Below are 17225 nucleotides of genomic sequence, written 5' to 3'. Positions count from 1 at the left end.
TGTATATATGTACGAATGTTACCACTGGTTTGTATATATGTACGAATGTTACCACTGGTTTGTATATATGTACGAATGTTAACACTGGTTTGTATATATGTACGAATGTTAACACTGGTTTGTATGTGTACGAATGTTACCACTGGTTTGTATATATGTACGAATGTTACCACTGGTTTGACATAAAGGCTTCCTCAACAATGACTCTGGGTCAGGCTGTACTCCTCAGTACATAAGAGAAAAACAAGGGACCTGAAGGTGATATGGCTACCAGACACAGAGCCGTTTTATCACCCAGCAAACTTTGTCTCTAGAGAATGCCAAACCTGGAGCAACAAGTTGAGACCTTATTTTTGAAATGCGAGAATTTTTTTCGAACGTAATTTCTTTTACATTCATGAGTCAAGGTTCCATCTCCTCGTGGGACAGATAACTAAGTAATCGTGGTTTTAATCAAATCACCATAGACTACAAGAGACAAAATATCGGACAGAGGTGTTAGAATTACGACCTGTCCCTGTAGGGATGGACCTTTCCTGTTCTGTCGACACACGCAAGATATCTCTTCCACGGAGATCATTCGCTTTATGTTTGTATATGTTTACTTAAAGTCTTCAACCGAATCAAAAACTAATCTAAACTCTTCATTCCAATTTGAATAATTAGTTTTAAGTAAGGCAGTAAAATTCAATTGTAAAACCAGAGAAGTGTTTACAAAAAGTTACCAATTCAGAAATTATTATAAGAAGTATATATCTATGATTTGTAGCAAAACAGTTTCTTCAAAACACTGAAAAACCAACAGATTTTAACCAGTGGCAAACTCGGTCGAATCTTCTTATTTTCTTATTTTCGGTGCTATCTATTAAAAATATAGACATCAGAGAAACATTTGTATTCTTAGCTTGATCTCGCTACATACTCTAGGGAGGCGATCGGCCTGCCTTTCTTCTGTGCAATCAGTTTCAGATACATTAGAAACTCCGAACACTGAATTGTTATGTCAATAGAAATTCTAATATCCAGGCCTGGCCATTAGTCCACAACAGTGACGTGTATGCATTCGCTATCATTACAAAAGCTCTCAGATCGTAACTTTACGTAACAGGAATTTCGAATTACATGACGGGTGTCGTCGTAGAAACAAACGGACCACGTGGTATTTTCCCGTCTATATTTTCAATTTCCATGTAAATATATCTTTTGTTTTATCGATTTAGAGATATAATTTGGATTTTGTTTCGGAGGAGTTTAAATTACAATTTGTAATTAGTTAACCTTTTCGTTTCTAAAAGTACCGATCATTTAATTAACCTACGGTCTGCCACTCTTTAATTTACTCATTAAATTCATCTTCTGTGGCCGTTAGCCAAGATGGCAGCCCCCAAAATGGCTGGGCCCGATCTCTCACGTGACTCTTGTGAGTTCGATAATTATAGGGCATTTTGTGTTTTGGTTAAAAAAATGAAATAATTAATTAGATTTGTAGACTTTTTACTGACATTTATCACTGCATGCAAAATACACACTGTTTGATTGTGCATTATCAAACCGTGAATCTTCTGTCTGCTTGTCTTTAAACTGAATGACCTGTTTACTCTTATAATTACATGTTGGTTCTGGATGCATTTTTTAAAGAAATGAAGGATTGTTTGATTTCTGATTTCTTTCATATCCAGCAAACCGAATTATGTAGTGTGTCAAAAAGACCCTAAATATGCAATTTATCGATCTATGAATTTACTTACGTATGATATCATTGGGAGGTTGAACGCGGCAGCAACTCGTCCTTCATGAATACACGTCTCCTGAGGCCCAATGTATCCCCATATCCCCTTACTTAGGAGTTCCACGGTTTCCTTTATACTAATCACCTCCATTCCATAAGTTTCCGCGATAACAAACTCCAGAGTATGGTTCGGAAGGATTGTGGGATCTTCGTTAACTTCCTTGACGGCTAGAGTTATCGCCCCGGAAATGGACTGCCCGGGACGATGGTAAAACTGGCGAATACTGTATCTCTCCGAACCGGTTATGTAACCCAACTTGATAACTTCCTTGCAAAGTAATCCGGGAATATTGTGAATCACACAAATTATTAACACTATAGCACTACTCCACATCGTGATCGCCATTTTGAAAATAATCCCAGGTTTATGTCCAATTATCCAAAGCTATAGAATGGCTGTCCTTCCTGTCTTCTACGGAATTCATTCTGGTTCTTTAATGAGAAGGAAAAAGTAAATAATCAGTCAGTCAAGCAAGAAAGAACTTATATTTTATCCAAATAAACAAATTTATTTACACTTCGATTGTAACATTTACTATGATTTCAAATATTTCTTTGTTGGCAATAAGTCAAAAGTAAAGTAATTATATTGCTATACTTTTTCGATATATATATTGCTGGCAATGTCACAAAATGTCCCTCCGTTCTGAATGACCAAGGCTTGTACTGGCGTTAAGCTATACACGTTCTCATTTATCTAATGTGAGCATGCTTTTGGCCTAACACCGTAGCCAACGACAATGCTCATCCCTAATGCTTGTCGCGTACCGATTTCAATAATTCAAACTCATATAATAGGTCTGGCGATGTCAGTTTTCGTATGTGCCTGTAACACCCTCCACTGTAAAACGTGAAATGGCCAGTCAGATAGGAAATCCTCCATCTGCTGCGGACAGCTTTACCGTGCGTAACATTCATAATATACAATGTACAGCAGTAAACATTGCTACGTAATAAAATATCACAAGAGCATAACCTATTTTTTAAACAAAGTATACGATCTTGTTTTTGTTTTATGTGTATAAGTGTATAAAAATATCATTTAAATATAGGGATGATAGGGACATATACTCGTAACTTCCTCGGTGTTCAAGTGATATACACTATAAACAAATCTTATAATTTATAGCAAATAACGTTTACAGAATTTTTTTTTTTTTTTGTATAATCAAAATTAGTATTAATTGTGACGTCATCGTTATGATAAATGCATCCGTGTAAACGATACTTTTGTAAACATCCTAAATGCGATACTATAAACAATTGTAACAATGCGCAACTGCGGCTGCAGTGACACTAGTTTACAGACATTATATTTCATGGCGTCTGCTTCACTTCATCCTTCCGGTGATAAAGTCTGTACGTGTGTTAAACATGTTAAACGCGTACTTGATTTAAATACGTATCATAACATACCACCCTCGACACATACAATAGGGAGTACTATATATAACAATTATATTTATACATACGTAAAAATTGAAATACTAAATCTCGCAAATTCGTGGTCATGGAATTAATGCACATATATCTTACAATTAAACAACAATGACAAACTTTATAAAGTGTTATTGAAAACTAACAGCCTACAAAACATACATACCTCGTTAATACATGTATGTCCAACCTCCTCACTGGTGAATTTTAAACACAGTTATAATTGAATACACGAAATGTAGCAAACTAAGTGAAAACAGATGCCATATTGTTCTGAATTAAGTGTATGTAACTAATACTTCCCAGCGAGAAACGAACTCCTCATTGTTTGTATATATATATATAGACTAATAGCAACAAGTTTCTACTACTCCAGTTGTAGATATAAATATATTCCGCTACAGCAGTGGGATTGTAGATCCAGGGTACAGTGGATTAGAAAATGGCATGGTTGAATGAACACGTTTCGCGTGACCTATATACAGACAGGGGGAATACCTGCAGTAGAGGGAGGAGACCTCAGTGTTCAAATTACACGAGTTATCTGATAGTGGTTTAAAAACAGTCCTTCACCATAATGTATTTATGATGTGTGAAAAGTGAAGCAGAACGCGAAACGACACACAAACAGCTGTCGCTGGGGGCAGAGTCAGTATAAATTCAGCCTTTTTTTTTTCTAAAACCATATTTTGCGTGACATACTGATTACATGGCCCCGCTCGTGTATCGTTCGAAGTTGGTTGACAGGACAAAGTGCGCCCACAATGTTTTATTAGCTCCGGTCTGAAGACAGACCTTCTCACAACTCTGATTCACTCACACACGCTTCGGAAATGGGAGGTCGTCCTCCGCTCGGATTTACCGTCGTGTATAGATCAATAATGAAAGACAAATGCACACTTTCATACACAGATAGACTTGTCAGTCTGTGAACTATTGTGTAAAGGAGCATAAAACTCCATAATTATATTTGTATACGCTGAAATGTACCACTAATTAATTTCAATGCAATATCTGATAAACGCTTGCTTGTTTCTTATACAATCAATTAGTTGCACGGTCTGAGTATATGACATGCTTGTAGCCATATCATAATTAATTAATCACTGGTATTCTCCCTGTTCTGTCCTTATCACAGGCTGCGTAATGAAATACTAACGACTTAAAGTCTGGACAGACGAGAAGGTTTTGTACGCCTGTGTTGTTATCGGTGCTCGAGGACAAAGGGAAGGTAGTATAATGAATTGTAGCGATTCCGGACCTGAAAAATGCAGTTCCGTCCCGACAAATTAATTTTGACGGGATGTTAGTAATATACATTGTACATGCACTTTACTGTTACTAGTATTGCGACTTTGCCAGAAAAAAAGTCGCCAACGAAAGGCTTCTACGTAATGTTTCTGTCACAAAGAAGGATTTTAATTTTGCCCGGAAGTATTATTTTTCAACATAACCCCCTTCAGTATCTAAACACTTTTGCCAGCGGTGTTAAAGGGCCTCAATACCACTTTTATAGAACTCCATTTCTTGGCTGTACATAAAGTCGTCCACTGCATGTATGACGTCAACATCGGACTGAAAGTGGGTGCCTGAAATAGAGGTTTATAGATGAAAGTCTGATGGAGCGAGATAAGGTGAATAAGGCGGATGCTCAACCAACTTAAAGCCACAATCGTGAATGGCAGCCATGGCAATGACAGACTTGTGAACAAGAGCATTGTCCTGATGGAATAACACACACTCCGAAAGTGAAGCATAGTGTGTGCCATTGACTGTTTGTCCCTTTTGGAGATAATCTATCAGCCGAATACCATCTGCATCCCAGAGAATCCAGGCCATACCCTTCCAAGCTGATGGAACAGTATTTGTCTTCTTTGGCGGGGGAGAGCCAGGGTGCTTTCATTGTGTTGATTGTTGTTTGGCCTTTGGGGTAAATGATGGACCCATGTTTCTTCTATAGTGTCAAATCACTGAAGAAAGTTGGCAAGATCTTCCTCAAAAAGGTTAAGATTAGCACGCGATAATGTGCGCCTGATGTGCTTCTGATCAACTGTCAGAAGTCTTGATTACACATCGGGCCAAGAGCTTTCTCATTGCAAGATCCTCTGTCAGAATGGAATGTCCCCTTTCCTGTGAAATGCCAACTCTACTGGATTGTTTTTTTCTGTGACTCGTCTGTCAGTTATAACAATATCATGAACTTTATTGGCCATTTCTGGGGTTGCAACATTGACAGGCCTTCCAGAACGGGGGTCATCCTCAAGGCTCTGTCGGCCGCGATCCGCCACCCACCTTTTCACTGTAGCATACGAAGGAGCATATTTCCCTGGTGTTGCTACCATATCATTATGGATACCTTAGGTGTTAAATCTTTTTTATGCAAATATTTGATCACTGCTTTTCCGCCGATTTTGTCTATTTTGCAAAAGTCGCTTGTCTTGTTTACTTAAGAGTGCTACCTCTTCGATATAAACTAACCAAATGAGACCAGTCCTTGGGTACACGGCCCTATATACTCAGAGAATATTAAGACTTAAAAAGAATATCTTTGAGTACCTCCTTCAATATGAGGCTCACAACTTCCTAATGTCCCCCTTCACGCTGCCACCCCTTTAGTCTTTAGCCGAGCGTTCGTCCATGTGAGGAAGGATTCGGCTCCCGTCCCCTGACCGATAAGTTCTTTGATTACATAATTATTGTACGTTAAGCATTTTAGCGTAATAACTGTTTTACCGGTTGTCAGTTTAATATGACCGCGTGGTGTGTACTGGGTCTGCGTCAGTTGCAAGATAATGCAAAGATACACAAACTTTCAACACAAATAGCCGATCATTGTTGTTGATAGGACGTTAAACAAGGTCAAATAAAACCGTTTCAAACAGTCTGCCGTAGGTTCTACTTTGTCTGTACTTTAATATTCATACTGTTATACAAATATATAGGCTTAACGAGCTCGCAACGGCCAGGGTTATAAAACAAAGCAAAGGAAAAGATGCGCAGGAAAGAAAAAAAGAAAATGTAGGAGTTAAATGTTAAGATAATAGCTATAATTGGTATTATAGGGCAACTTATCAAATTTATCCGTTTCAATGTCCCCCATGTAGACGAAACAGGCGAAAATCGCTGATTCTACAGGAGACGACACTTTCAGTCGCCACAATAACAATATACAAAGGTGTGAGCCCAGTCGATCTTATAACATACGGCGGGCATATCATTTCCTCACTCCTACACGATTTAAACCATCATGAGAAATCATGAACGAAAAAACGAAAAAATAAATATTATGAACTATCAAGTAAATTCATTTTTGCGGGAATCACATAATATAATAAAGTTGATCAGGTTTACTCGTAGGAGACGGGGAATATCTTCAAACATTTTTGTTAGCTTTTTTTTTGTTAGTTTTGTCGAGAAATAGTGACCCGCGTAGCCATACGCAGCTTTAGAGTGTTGGCTAAGACTTGCTAAAATTGGGACACACTTATTCCTTTCGCGACAGAATTGGCATGGAAATGTTTTATATTACTGTTACAAGCTTTCATCAGATTCCAAATAAACGGGATACAATATTAACGTGTGTTGGTGTGGGCGAGAAGGCCCCTGGTGGTCTGTCTGAAGTAATGAACGAAACTGTATGTTACACTACTCTTGGTTAAGACGGACGCCTACCATCAACTAATGACTGTATGCAAATTATTAGTTCGCACAATAGCCGGATATTATGGCACTGGTCGGCATTATTGGTGTCAGAACAATACTACTTTACAGCAAATGTTTCAGTAAATCATCTGATCGAAATCACGAAATATAAAATATTGAAGCAAATAATGATTGGATTTTTCTTGAAGGCAGCTTTAGTCTGAAAAAATAGACCAATACACATTCAAGAGATGGTTAATTGTTGCATGGCAACCAGATAAATTGTTTCAAACGCGCCAAAGCATTTAAATGATTATGATTAAGCGTGTTTCTGATCGCGATTGCCGACGCAAACAGTATGGCTACTTCACGACGGGTGATGATGTATCAGATGAGCAATAATAATGTCTTTTTTGAATTGCGTATCTCATTATTTTTGGTTATCAGGACAACAAAACAGTTCTCTCGTGTCTGTGATATCAGTCAACAGTGCTATTGCCATCGGTGTTAGGACCTACACCTCGAGGAATTAGTTTTGACTCTTCACTTATAAGGTATGAGACAATTGTAAAATATTGTATTCTTCCCAACGTAAAATGTACATCATACAATCACGATGACTACTGTAGCCTCTTATTCCGAAAAAAATAAATAACCAGTTCTGACCAAATTCTGTTTGCACTACAAAGAACTTTAACGTGACTATTAAAACTTCCAATAGTTTTCTGTTACAGTTAGACACTTGTCCCAAACCTCGAGACACTTTCAAACAGTGAAATGACGTCATGTGATTCTCGAATGACGGATTTTCAGTTGAAATAATTTCTGTGATTGTATTGCCTAAGCCTTGTGAATGCAATCCGGCGATGATTTGCGTCATGAAAGGATTCTCCGTTTACAAAAACCTGTATCATAATCGTGTGTTCCTACTCACAATACTTTCACTACAGCCAAGAAGGTAATTCGACAGCAGAGTTTGGTGATGGGCTTTGTAGTATCTATTATTACTTAGTTAAGAAGCGATAATTCTCATTTTCTCCAAAAGCAAAAGAAACAAATAAGTGATGCCCAAATCAGGTGTCGTGTCATTCCCTTGTAAAACCAATTTTGCGTTGAGCATAAATACTCAAAGACTGGCTCCGATACGGACATTTTAAAAGGATTATATACACTATACTGTCACGAGTTTCCGTCTGTCTCAGGACAATGATCGCGTGTCTGGTGTCATAGTATCACTCACATAGTACAAGTTTACATTTATCGTCTGGAATCATTCACTAGCAATTCAAAGTTTTCACAGCTTGATAGAGTACAAAAATATATCAAACTATTTTTATTTCTTTATGATTTATTGAAAATATGCAAGTGACAGTTATATTTCTTTTAATTCCAAATTTTTTTTTAATGTTTTTTTTTTCATTATCTATTTAGTTTCATGGATATGGAATTCTTTTTAATGACTAGCTGATAAAGTATGTCGAATTTAACGTTAAATTGATATTACAACATAAAATCAGAATGACGTTGACAACTGTCTATTGGCAATTGGGTAAACTTTTAAATGATGATGTACCTAACGATAGGCTCAATAAACATTTATTCATATATGCTTATCAAAGAAGTTTTCATTGTTGTAAAAACTAACCATTTTGTTTACGTGAAAGGTTAAGGTCATTAGATGTGTCAATATTTGATAACGTTTCTTTTAATACTAAAGAGCTTATATATTTGTTGAACAGAAAAGGATGGAAAAAAAGTTATAAATGGGTGGAACTTGGATGTAAACAGAGATGCGAGTAGGACTGGGAAATATTGTGGAAACAAGATGAGTGTTTACCTGATTTTAAACAAAATAACGAAACTGAGAAATATGTACATGTGTTCATGCCTAAAGCTCATAAAAGTGCTCTCGCAAAATGCAGGATTGGTGAAACCCCGTTATGTACGGGAACGGGGCAGTATGAGATATTACTAATTAGGGAGATATTGTGTTTTAATTGTTAAGACAAGTAGAATGTGAGCAGCATATTGTGTTTGAATGTCCAATGTACGCCGACATAAGTAATTAGGTCAATACCCATGATACTTCTTTAAATGATAAATTTAATTCTATGAATAAACAGATAAAATGTCAGCGCTCATCAGTAATCCTGGTGTATTATGTTTTACTGCCAAAAACTGCTATAATAGTTTATGTCGACGAAGACAACTTCTATATAAAAAGTAATTAATTGTGATACATTATTGACATTTGTTTACCTCGTAGTGCTTCATAATTCCAATGTGTAATGCACATCAGATTCAAGCGTTGTGTGGATGTGAATTAAAAAAAAAAAAGAGAAGAGATTTTTTTAACATTAACTCTTATTTTAACTTTGTATTTGTATTGTGCATCTGATGTGTGACACTCTAATAAAAAGGTACACTAGCTGACTAGTTAACAGCTTTAACATAAACTGTCTGGTTTAATATCATATAAGTTATATAAAAACATGTGATGACACCGACAAACATCTGTTTCGTCTTCCACGTGTTACACCGGTGATTTCTACCTGTCACTTCATCTCAGCTCTCAATAACGTTCGATATCATAACGGTATATTGACCTATATAAACAGTCATAGCGGTATATTGACCTATATAAACAGCCATAACGGAATGCCATCCATCTTTTATATAAATGCGAAACCGTTGCAAGCTATGTTATGAAATTATCCTTTACTTCTGACCGCTCCAAACTGCGGTTATGTTTTCAATGCGAAATTATTAAGTGGCGGAAGTAGTGTAAGGTGGACAATCGACAACTTATTCTAGTTCCATGTGTTTATGGATATAAATCACAAGTCAATGACGAGTTTTCGGTAATGTTTATCTCTCAATGTCTTTTCGTCCTGCTAACTGTTCACTGCAGGCATTGAGATTCATTGCTATTGTTAGGCATGGTTTTGCATTATTTTAGGCACTTTCGACAGCTTTGGTCATCTAAGGAAGGCCTCCACTGTGTTCAAAATGTGAGGTGAGTGTATGTGTTCAGAGAGGCTGTGGTATGTTTGTATTTGTCTCCTTGTGACAAACTGATAATGAATTTATAGTGCTGCCTCACTGAAGCATACTGCCGAACACCAAGCAGGACACAACACCGGTAACATTATACTGACAACTGGCAAACCAGTCGTCCCACTCTCAGACTGCTGAGTAGCTACTACCAATATAAGAGACTCTGGTATGTCATCGCTAGGGTATAAGCCTTCATGACAGGCATAAGCGCTCAATTGAAGGTTAAAAGTGGGGCAGTGTCTAAGGAAGGCATTAGGAAGGATGATCAGATCCAAAATTAAGTTTAATAATGAATAATTCATAAATTTTGTAATCATCTCTTACAAACAACTTGGCACTGCGGAGTGACTATTTCGCTGTTATATGCATTAATTCAAAGGTTTATTCGAAATCACATTTCTCTCTCATGACAAATCATTACCTAAATGAATACATTGAGAAGAAGTTTTCCCTAATTTTGTAAAACATTCAAAGCTTCTATATGGTCTACTTACTGTTACCAATTCCTCCGCATTCTTCGTGTAGGGTACCCAAAGGTCTGCGCCATGCACAATCTATAAATAACAACCCATTAATTAGGCTTTATTTTCATTTAAGATTTTACTTAAACAAGCTAAACATCAATACGTTCCACCGCGTAATTATATACATTTGTACGCCGCGTTCTAAATCACAGAATCATGTACTCTATTCAATTATTCAACATTCATTCCCAAACTAGCAACTAATTTAAGTTTTTTTTCTCTCTGAAGCATGGTTCATGCATCCCTTTGCATAATCTTATAGTCGTTTGATCCTCCCTTAATTTCCATGGACACTCCTTTAATTTCACCACGCGATTGATCGTCCTCTCGGGTATAGTAGCTGTTTTAAAGTCTCGGTTGGTCTGCAACCTTGCAATGGCGACCAAGGTATTGTGTCTTTTGACAAGAATGTCAGCAATTCCATCAGCAAACTTCACCAATTAACACTTTCGTGAGGATGTTAAGTATCTTTGAAATAGTTAATAGAAAGATGTCTTTAGGAAAGTAGAAAAAGCCATTTTCTGAAGTGCGTTCAGCTGTCTCTCTTCCCAAAGTGTGTCGGCAGCAAGGCAGGGCATCTCTTTTGATTAATGGTAGGTTTCTATGGGCATTTGGTTGTTCTCACTTATGTATATATATATTCCACAATACAGAACGGGCGTTTTGAACAATACCAATCCAAATCAAAACAGACTGAGGCAAATTTCTCATCGCGTAATATACAAAAAAAAATCATTTTTATCCCTTGCGAAATAATAGTTCCTAATGAATGTAGTATAATTACAGAATTACCGGGGTTTCCCAGTACACAGAACCAAAATGAGATCGATTCACAAACCTATTAACCTAGAAAGGGAATGATGAAATAGCATCGCTTTAAAAAAACGAGTCAAAAGATGATTTTATTCTCTAAGAAATTTCAATTAGGATAAAGAAGTTGAAAGGGTTTTCAATAATGAGTTTCTAACATTCAACTGAAATAATAATTGGTAAAAGCAATCAACAAACATGGAGGAGGCTGTAAGCAATAGACAGTTTTTCAGACAATGCTGACGTTATAGTGTCTTTCTACTTCGGAACATTATCTGTGATGACATCATGCTTAGATAAATCTTTAATTGGTGGCTTGACAAATCAAAGAAAGATCAAACAATCACACTTCTCCATAGCGATCCAGTGGCCAGTTTTGTAAACACAAAAAAAGTTTATAACTTGAAGTATCTATTTGTGCTTTCAAAAAGTAAATAGCGACACTGTCAATATGAACTTACAATGATTTAAGTATCTACTTTGCTAACAGAACTCCGAAACAAACCTCTGATCCCATTTAAATCTCTTTAATTATATCCTATGCCCTTACGCTCTTATCGTAATTAAATCCTTTCAAATGTTTACCATAAGAAAATCATTTATTTACGCAAGATTAAAAATAATTTTTTCCTTAACTAATCTGTAAATATTACATACCGCTCTTGGGAATTATCTCGAGAGTTAATAAAAACGTCAAATTATGGAGTTAATGAACGCACTGGAGTTCACGTGTTGTTAAAGGGTTATCTTCTTTGAGACTCTTCGGCTGATTAAAGTGGTTCCTTTGGCCGTCGGGATTGTTCAGCTCTTAAACATAGTCTCCGGCAAATTAACATTTACACGATAACGTTGGTGTATCGCTCAAAACTTCACCAGGAATTCTCGACGGGAAGATATGTTTTGCCATATGTTCGTTTTTATATTATCTTAAACGCTATCAAGCTGTTCTCTTTAAAGTTAAATCAAAATAAAATACAGAATTGGTGAGATAGCACAGCCAGCGCCTTTCAGTGTTATACCGACAATGTTAACGTTTTTGTAATATCTGATAGTATTTATAGCGATGGTATCCTATAATTCAGTATCTTTGATCGGATTTCTTTATTTTTCCTTGTTTTTCTGTATGCCTTTCTTTCTTTCCATTCTCTTGGTATCTTTTTGGTCTTTAAAATTTGGGGTTAACATTTATTGTTAGTTCTCAACAATGCAATGACGTCACGTCAACATCATCTTGCATTCATGTAACGTTAATACTAGATACATAGAATAAACAGACTAAGAGAAAAATAATATTTCACCCCTTGAGAGTGAGAGTTCCTCTTCAGAGTGAAGGACTCGTTTCAGAGAGAGATAGAGAGAGAGAGACCCCGTTATGAGTAAGAGGGGCAAGGGATGTCAAACCTCAGTGTAAGATTCTTAGACCGGTCGGAGAAGCTTCCCTTCGGGTTGAGACCCCCCAGTGACGTTAGTCTCTAATAAAACACGACTAACGTTAGTAAGTAGTATTCAATCAGATGTAGCTGACCAAAGTAGAAATCTCCTATAGCATACAACTGGCAAAGCTGTAGTGTCCAATCTGAGAAAGAATTGCAATTATAGATGAAAGAATAGTGCTGGTACACAAAATTCCATTCTACATTCGCATCTGGACAAGCATAGGGAAGGCCATTTGGAGCTCAGGGAGCTTTGTTAACACTGCGGTACTTACTCGCACCTGTGTTTGAAATACACTGTATGTAAAACATTCATCCCTTACAAAAACACTAATATCATGTAAAATGAAATAGAGTTGGAAAGGTATGTACATTTTTAAAACATATATATATATATATATGTATCAATGCAATGATGTAATGCTTAGTACATTGAAGTGAAAACATCTGAACGTATATTGAACATTTATGTTTTAATTTTGCCTTAAATGATCAAGTGAATCAACAAAATAAAATTGAATTTAGCTTCATTCTCAGGTCGGTCAGTTTGTAGTTGGTAACTCTTGTTGTCTTTGATAAAGAAAAAAAAGGGGGGGGGGGGCTGAGTTTAAGGTGTACCGACACTTTATCACTAGCCCTGCACCTCTGGGTCGCGAGTTCGAAACCTACTTGGGGCCTGGTACTGACCGTAGGCCGGTGGTTTTGCTCCGGGTACTCCAGCTTTCCTCCACCTCCAAAACCTGGCACGTCCTTAAATGACCCTGGCTGTTAATAGGACGTTAAACAAAATAAACCAAACTAAGCCTGATATTTATATATTGACCAGCTACTAATCCCTCCTAATAATCAGATATATATAATATTTGCATCATAAATGAAAAATGATACAAGGTTGAATTTGCTGAAATAATATAAATAAATATATAAACAATCACATTAAAGTACTTTTTTTCTAAATATTTACATTAAATCTGAAAACAAGCACAAATTAAATCAATAAGACGCTAAATTTAATAAAATTAAAATCCAACGATACAATTGATTTACAATTCAAGATTCAGTAAATACATATGTATGCCAAGATGTTGATAATTCAAATATCGAAGCAAAATATGATGATTTTCCAAAGCGTGCTTCAGTTTTATACACTATTTTTTTAAACAGTTTGGCAATCATTAACTTTCTGATCAGCTAAGTTGATTTACCTGTGTTCTGATTTACATGTGTTCTGATTTACCTGTGTTCTTACAGGAGAATATTTCTGTAACAGACTATAACTCCCTATCAACACACCTTAACCCCTATGTAAACACCCCACCCTCACCAGAGTTGGTGTTCGGGGAAGACCCCGTACTACTCTACCTGTATAGACTGTAATTATAGCTGCCAGCAATGATAGCGATGAAGTCAACCATGACCAAATACATTATCTATAGTATTGATCATTTCTAATCAATTCTTTTTATCTTCAGTTTTAAAACGTATCAAAATGTATATACATGTATCTCATTCAAATGTTTCACCGACATCGCATACATATATATACTTACTCAAAATTGATTATACATATATGTTATCAGTCGCCGTGCCAGAATAGGAGAACCTCGTTATATATTAAACTCAATTAAATCATTTGCCTCAACATTCAACATCCGTACCTGATAGAGTTAACAAAGCATTAGGACCACTCCCTCCACCCACAGAAACCGATATAGTTTGTGTGCGCCTTACAGATCACAGGGGACTGTGGCATAACTAATATCCCTCATAGCTATGCATGTACATGTTTATTTATATGTTTGTTTGTTTGCTGGGTGTATCGCCCCGTGAACAGCCAGGGTCATTTTAAGGCGGGGGTCTTCTTGTAGTAGTTGGTGACTACCTCACTGAACAACATACAGGAGGCCCCGTCGCATGTCGTAAAGAGCAATAAGGGTTAAGTGTCTTGCCGAAGGACACAGCCACGACAGCACACACCGGTCCGTTTCTCGGCTTCCCGAGAAACACAAACCGTCACGGGTAGGGCGCGTTGGACAATAAACCTCGGGTCTTCACCTACTGCGGCCCCCGCATATACCTGTACATGTAGTACATTTATTACATTAATCATCAGGAACTACAGTGAAACCTCACCTTACGACCATCTCAAAATTACGACCACCCCGCTATTACGGGCACTTTTTTTCAGTCCCGATTTTTTCTCTATATATCTTTGTATTGGTCGCTTCACTATTACGACCACTTTCACAGGTTGCCACAATGACTGTAACACATTGCATGATTATTAAAACAGACCAATACCAAGTAATTGTATTTCGTTCAACCTGATTTTATCCACAAGGACTTGGGAATTAGTTACAGTCTACATGTATTTGGACCTCCCCTAGTGTGTATAGCACATTTTGAGACGTTTTGGGGGGCTAGATTGAAATTTGGCAAAAATGACATCCCCGGTGGTCGTATATATGACTACCGGGGATGTCATTTTTGACAAATTTCTCATCAACCCGTGTTTAACCTTTAAAGTATATATTTTGTTTTAAAGGTGACAGGTTGTTGAGTTATTTATCTCTACTTTGTTTCCCAAATGTTTGATAAAGGGATATGACTACGTTTATGACACGACTTTTACTAACCTTCCACCGCGGATATCAGCCTCAGTTAAACTCATGTGATCGGAGGTGATCTGAGAAAAAAACGGAAATGAAGCAGGGTCCAAGAGGCGGCAGTGATATCCAACCCAATTGATTTATCCTGAAATCACAACCAGTTACTTACTGTCTTGTTTTATGTCATTAATCACAAGACTGTCCATGTCGTTGGATACATACACACTATCCGGTACTTGCTATCATGTTACTTTGATAATTACTGGTTATTGATAGTGTTCATTGGTATATGTTATTGATTATGGTCATAATGAATGACCATACAGCTAATGGACTCCCTCTTGACCAATGTCCAGTGTAGCCTCATTTGATGAACAAGACTCCGGACAGGTCAATCGTAACTACAAATAGGTCTAACAACTTGATCTCCAATCATGGGAAATAGAATTAAGTATTCATAGGCCATGAGATAGTCGCTCTGCGTGTGTATACATAGTTATTGGAATTAATGAAGAATTAATAGTTGTATGAACGTGAGCTGTATAGACCTATGTGTACTGTTGATATAGACACAAACGAATTTCCCAATTATATTTGCACTTTTCCTGTTGGAAAGCAATCCAACCAAACACCAAATACATTGGTTTCAATTCCTCTGGCGAGACCGGACATCTAGTTCAAATAAATCAATCGCACGGAGAAGTGAGCGGAGCAGAATGACCCGTATGGTTGAAACTAATTACTTACAACAAAAGCGAATAGATTCCCGCATATACCAGAACTCGTGTTATATTTCTGCGTAAAAATATTGTGAAAAAATGTGATTTTAATCGAATTAAATTGGCTATGTTTGGTATGAATCACGATCTTTTACAGAAACTATAAAATAAGATAGATTAAACAATCTCAATGTGTATAAACTGGTTCATACAAAGACTAATTACACACTAAAAGTGATGATTACTCACCAATAGCCAGACTTTGGAGTTCTCAACTGTGTATTGCTCCCAAATCTTACTGCTTATAGTTGAGGACTAAGCAGTTTTACAAATACCGAACTGTTTCCATAGCAGCCTATGGTGTCAGAGAGTACCTTCCATCACTTCAGTTGTCCCTGATATCTCAAATCTTGATCACGCCTCAATTTTTTTTTTTTTTTTTTTTTTTTGAATAGCACTTTTACATATATAGTTATACAGGTCAGTCATTCACGATCAGAAATTAAAATCACACATTCTAATTTTAAAAAACCGGAAGTCATAAACGTAAAAGCATGTCATAAGCTCATAACCGGAAGTTATCATATCTGCGAACACAACAGCACATGTTCAAATCGGAACAAATTTAAAGTCATACAACGTGAAAAACCAAGCACATAGGTAACACATAACAGCAATACTTGTATGTAGTATCACAGAAGAGCTGCGCAGGACCGGAAGTTAGGAATACAATGATCGTAATTTATATTCACTTCCGCAGTGGTCCACAAGAACTTTACGGTGCGATGCAATTTATAACTCAGTATGCCAGAATTCCCAATCGCTACCCGGGCAGCCAGCTACATGTATGTTCGTTTCCCATGGGTTAGTCCTGTTCGCGAACTCGTATTGATTTCCGTGAAATTAAACGCTACACTTTGTTCATAGATCACACACCTGTATACAGCCCGATCATGACCAAAGCTGTCCACCTAAGTTACAAATACCACAAACTGCCTCTTGGCGTATAGGTAACGAACTTGTAGGTGAGGGTCGGATGATGCGAGCCCTTTGGCATATCTATAAGTGCGTGTGCTCGTCTAAGAAATACCGGTATGGAGAGTTATTATTCACGCCAAGACTATCCAAACAAACATCATGGACCATCCACTGACCATTCCACTGACCATTGCCGACGCTGCATCGGTGTACATGTATATGAAAAA

General features: G+C 37.0%; 1 protein-coding gene across 2 annotated transcripts in view; it reads right to left on the bottom strand.

Annotated features, from left to right (window-relative positions):
- LOC117335489 (guanylate cyclase 32E-like) overlaps positions 1-16617 on the bottom strand; it is a 76902-nt gene extending 60285 nt beyond the window's left edge. Inside the window, exons 1-2 of one of the 2 annotated variants that reach the window (XM_033895528.1) lie at positions 16270-16617; positions 1749-2221 (exon numbers count right to left, since the gene is read on the bottom strand). In XM_033895528.1, coding sequence (XP_033751419.1) covers positions 1749-2135 — 387 coding nt within the window. In that variant the 5' untranslated portion in view covers positions 2136-2221; positions 16270-16617. Of the gene's footprint in view, positions 1-1748; positions 2222-3392; positions 3550-16269 lie in introns of those variants that run through there. The other variant, XM_033895536.1, reaches the window with a different exon arrangement.
- Positions 16618-17225: the final 608 nt, after the last annotated feature.

The sequence above is a fragment of the Pecten maximus genome, chromosome 1, assembly GCF_902652985.1.
Source record: "Pecten maximus chromosome 1, xPecMax1.1, whole genome shotgun sequence".
Lineage (NCBI taxonomy): Eukaryota > Metazoa > Mollusca > Bivalvia > Pectinida > Pectinidae > Pecten > Pecten maximus.
This window is presented reverse-complemented; position numbering and strand designations above follow the sequence as displayed.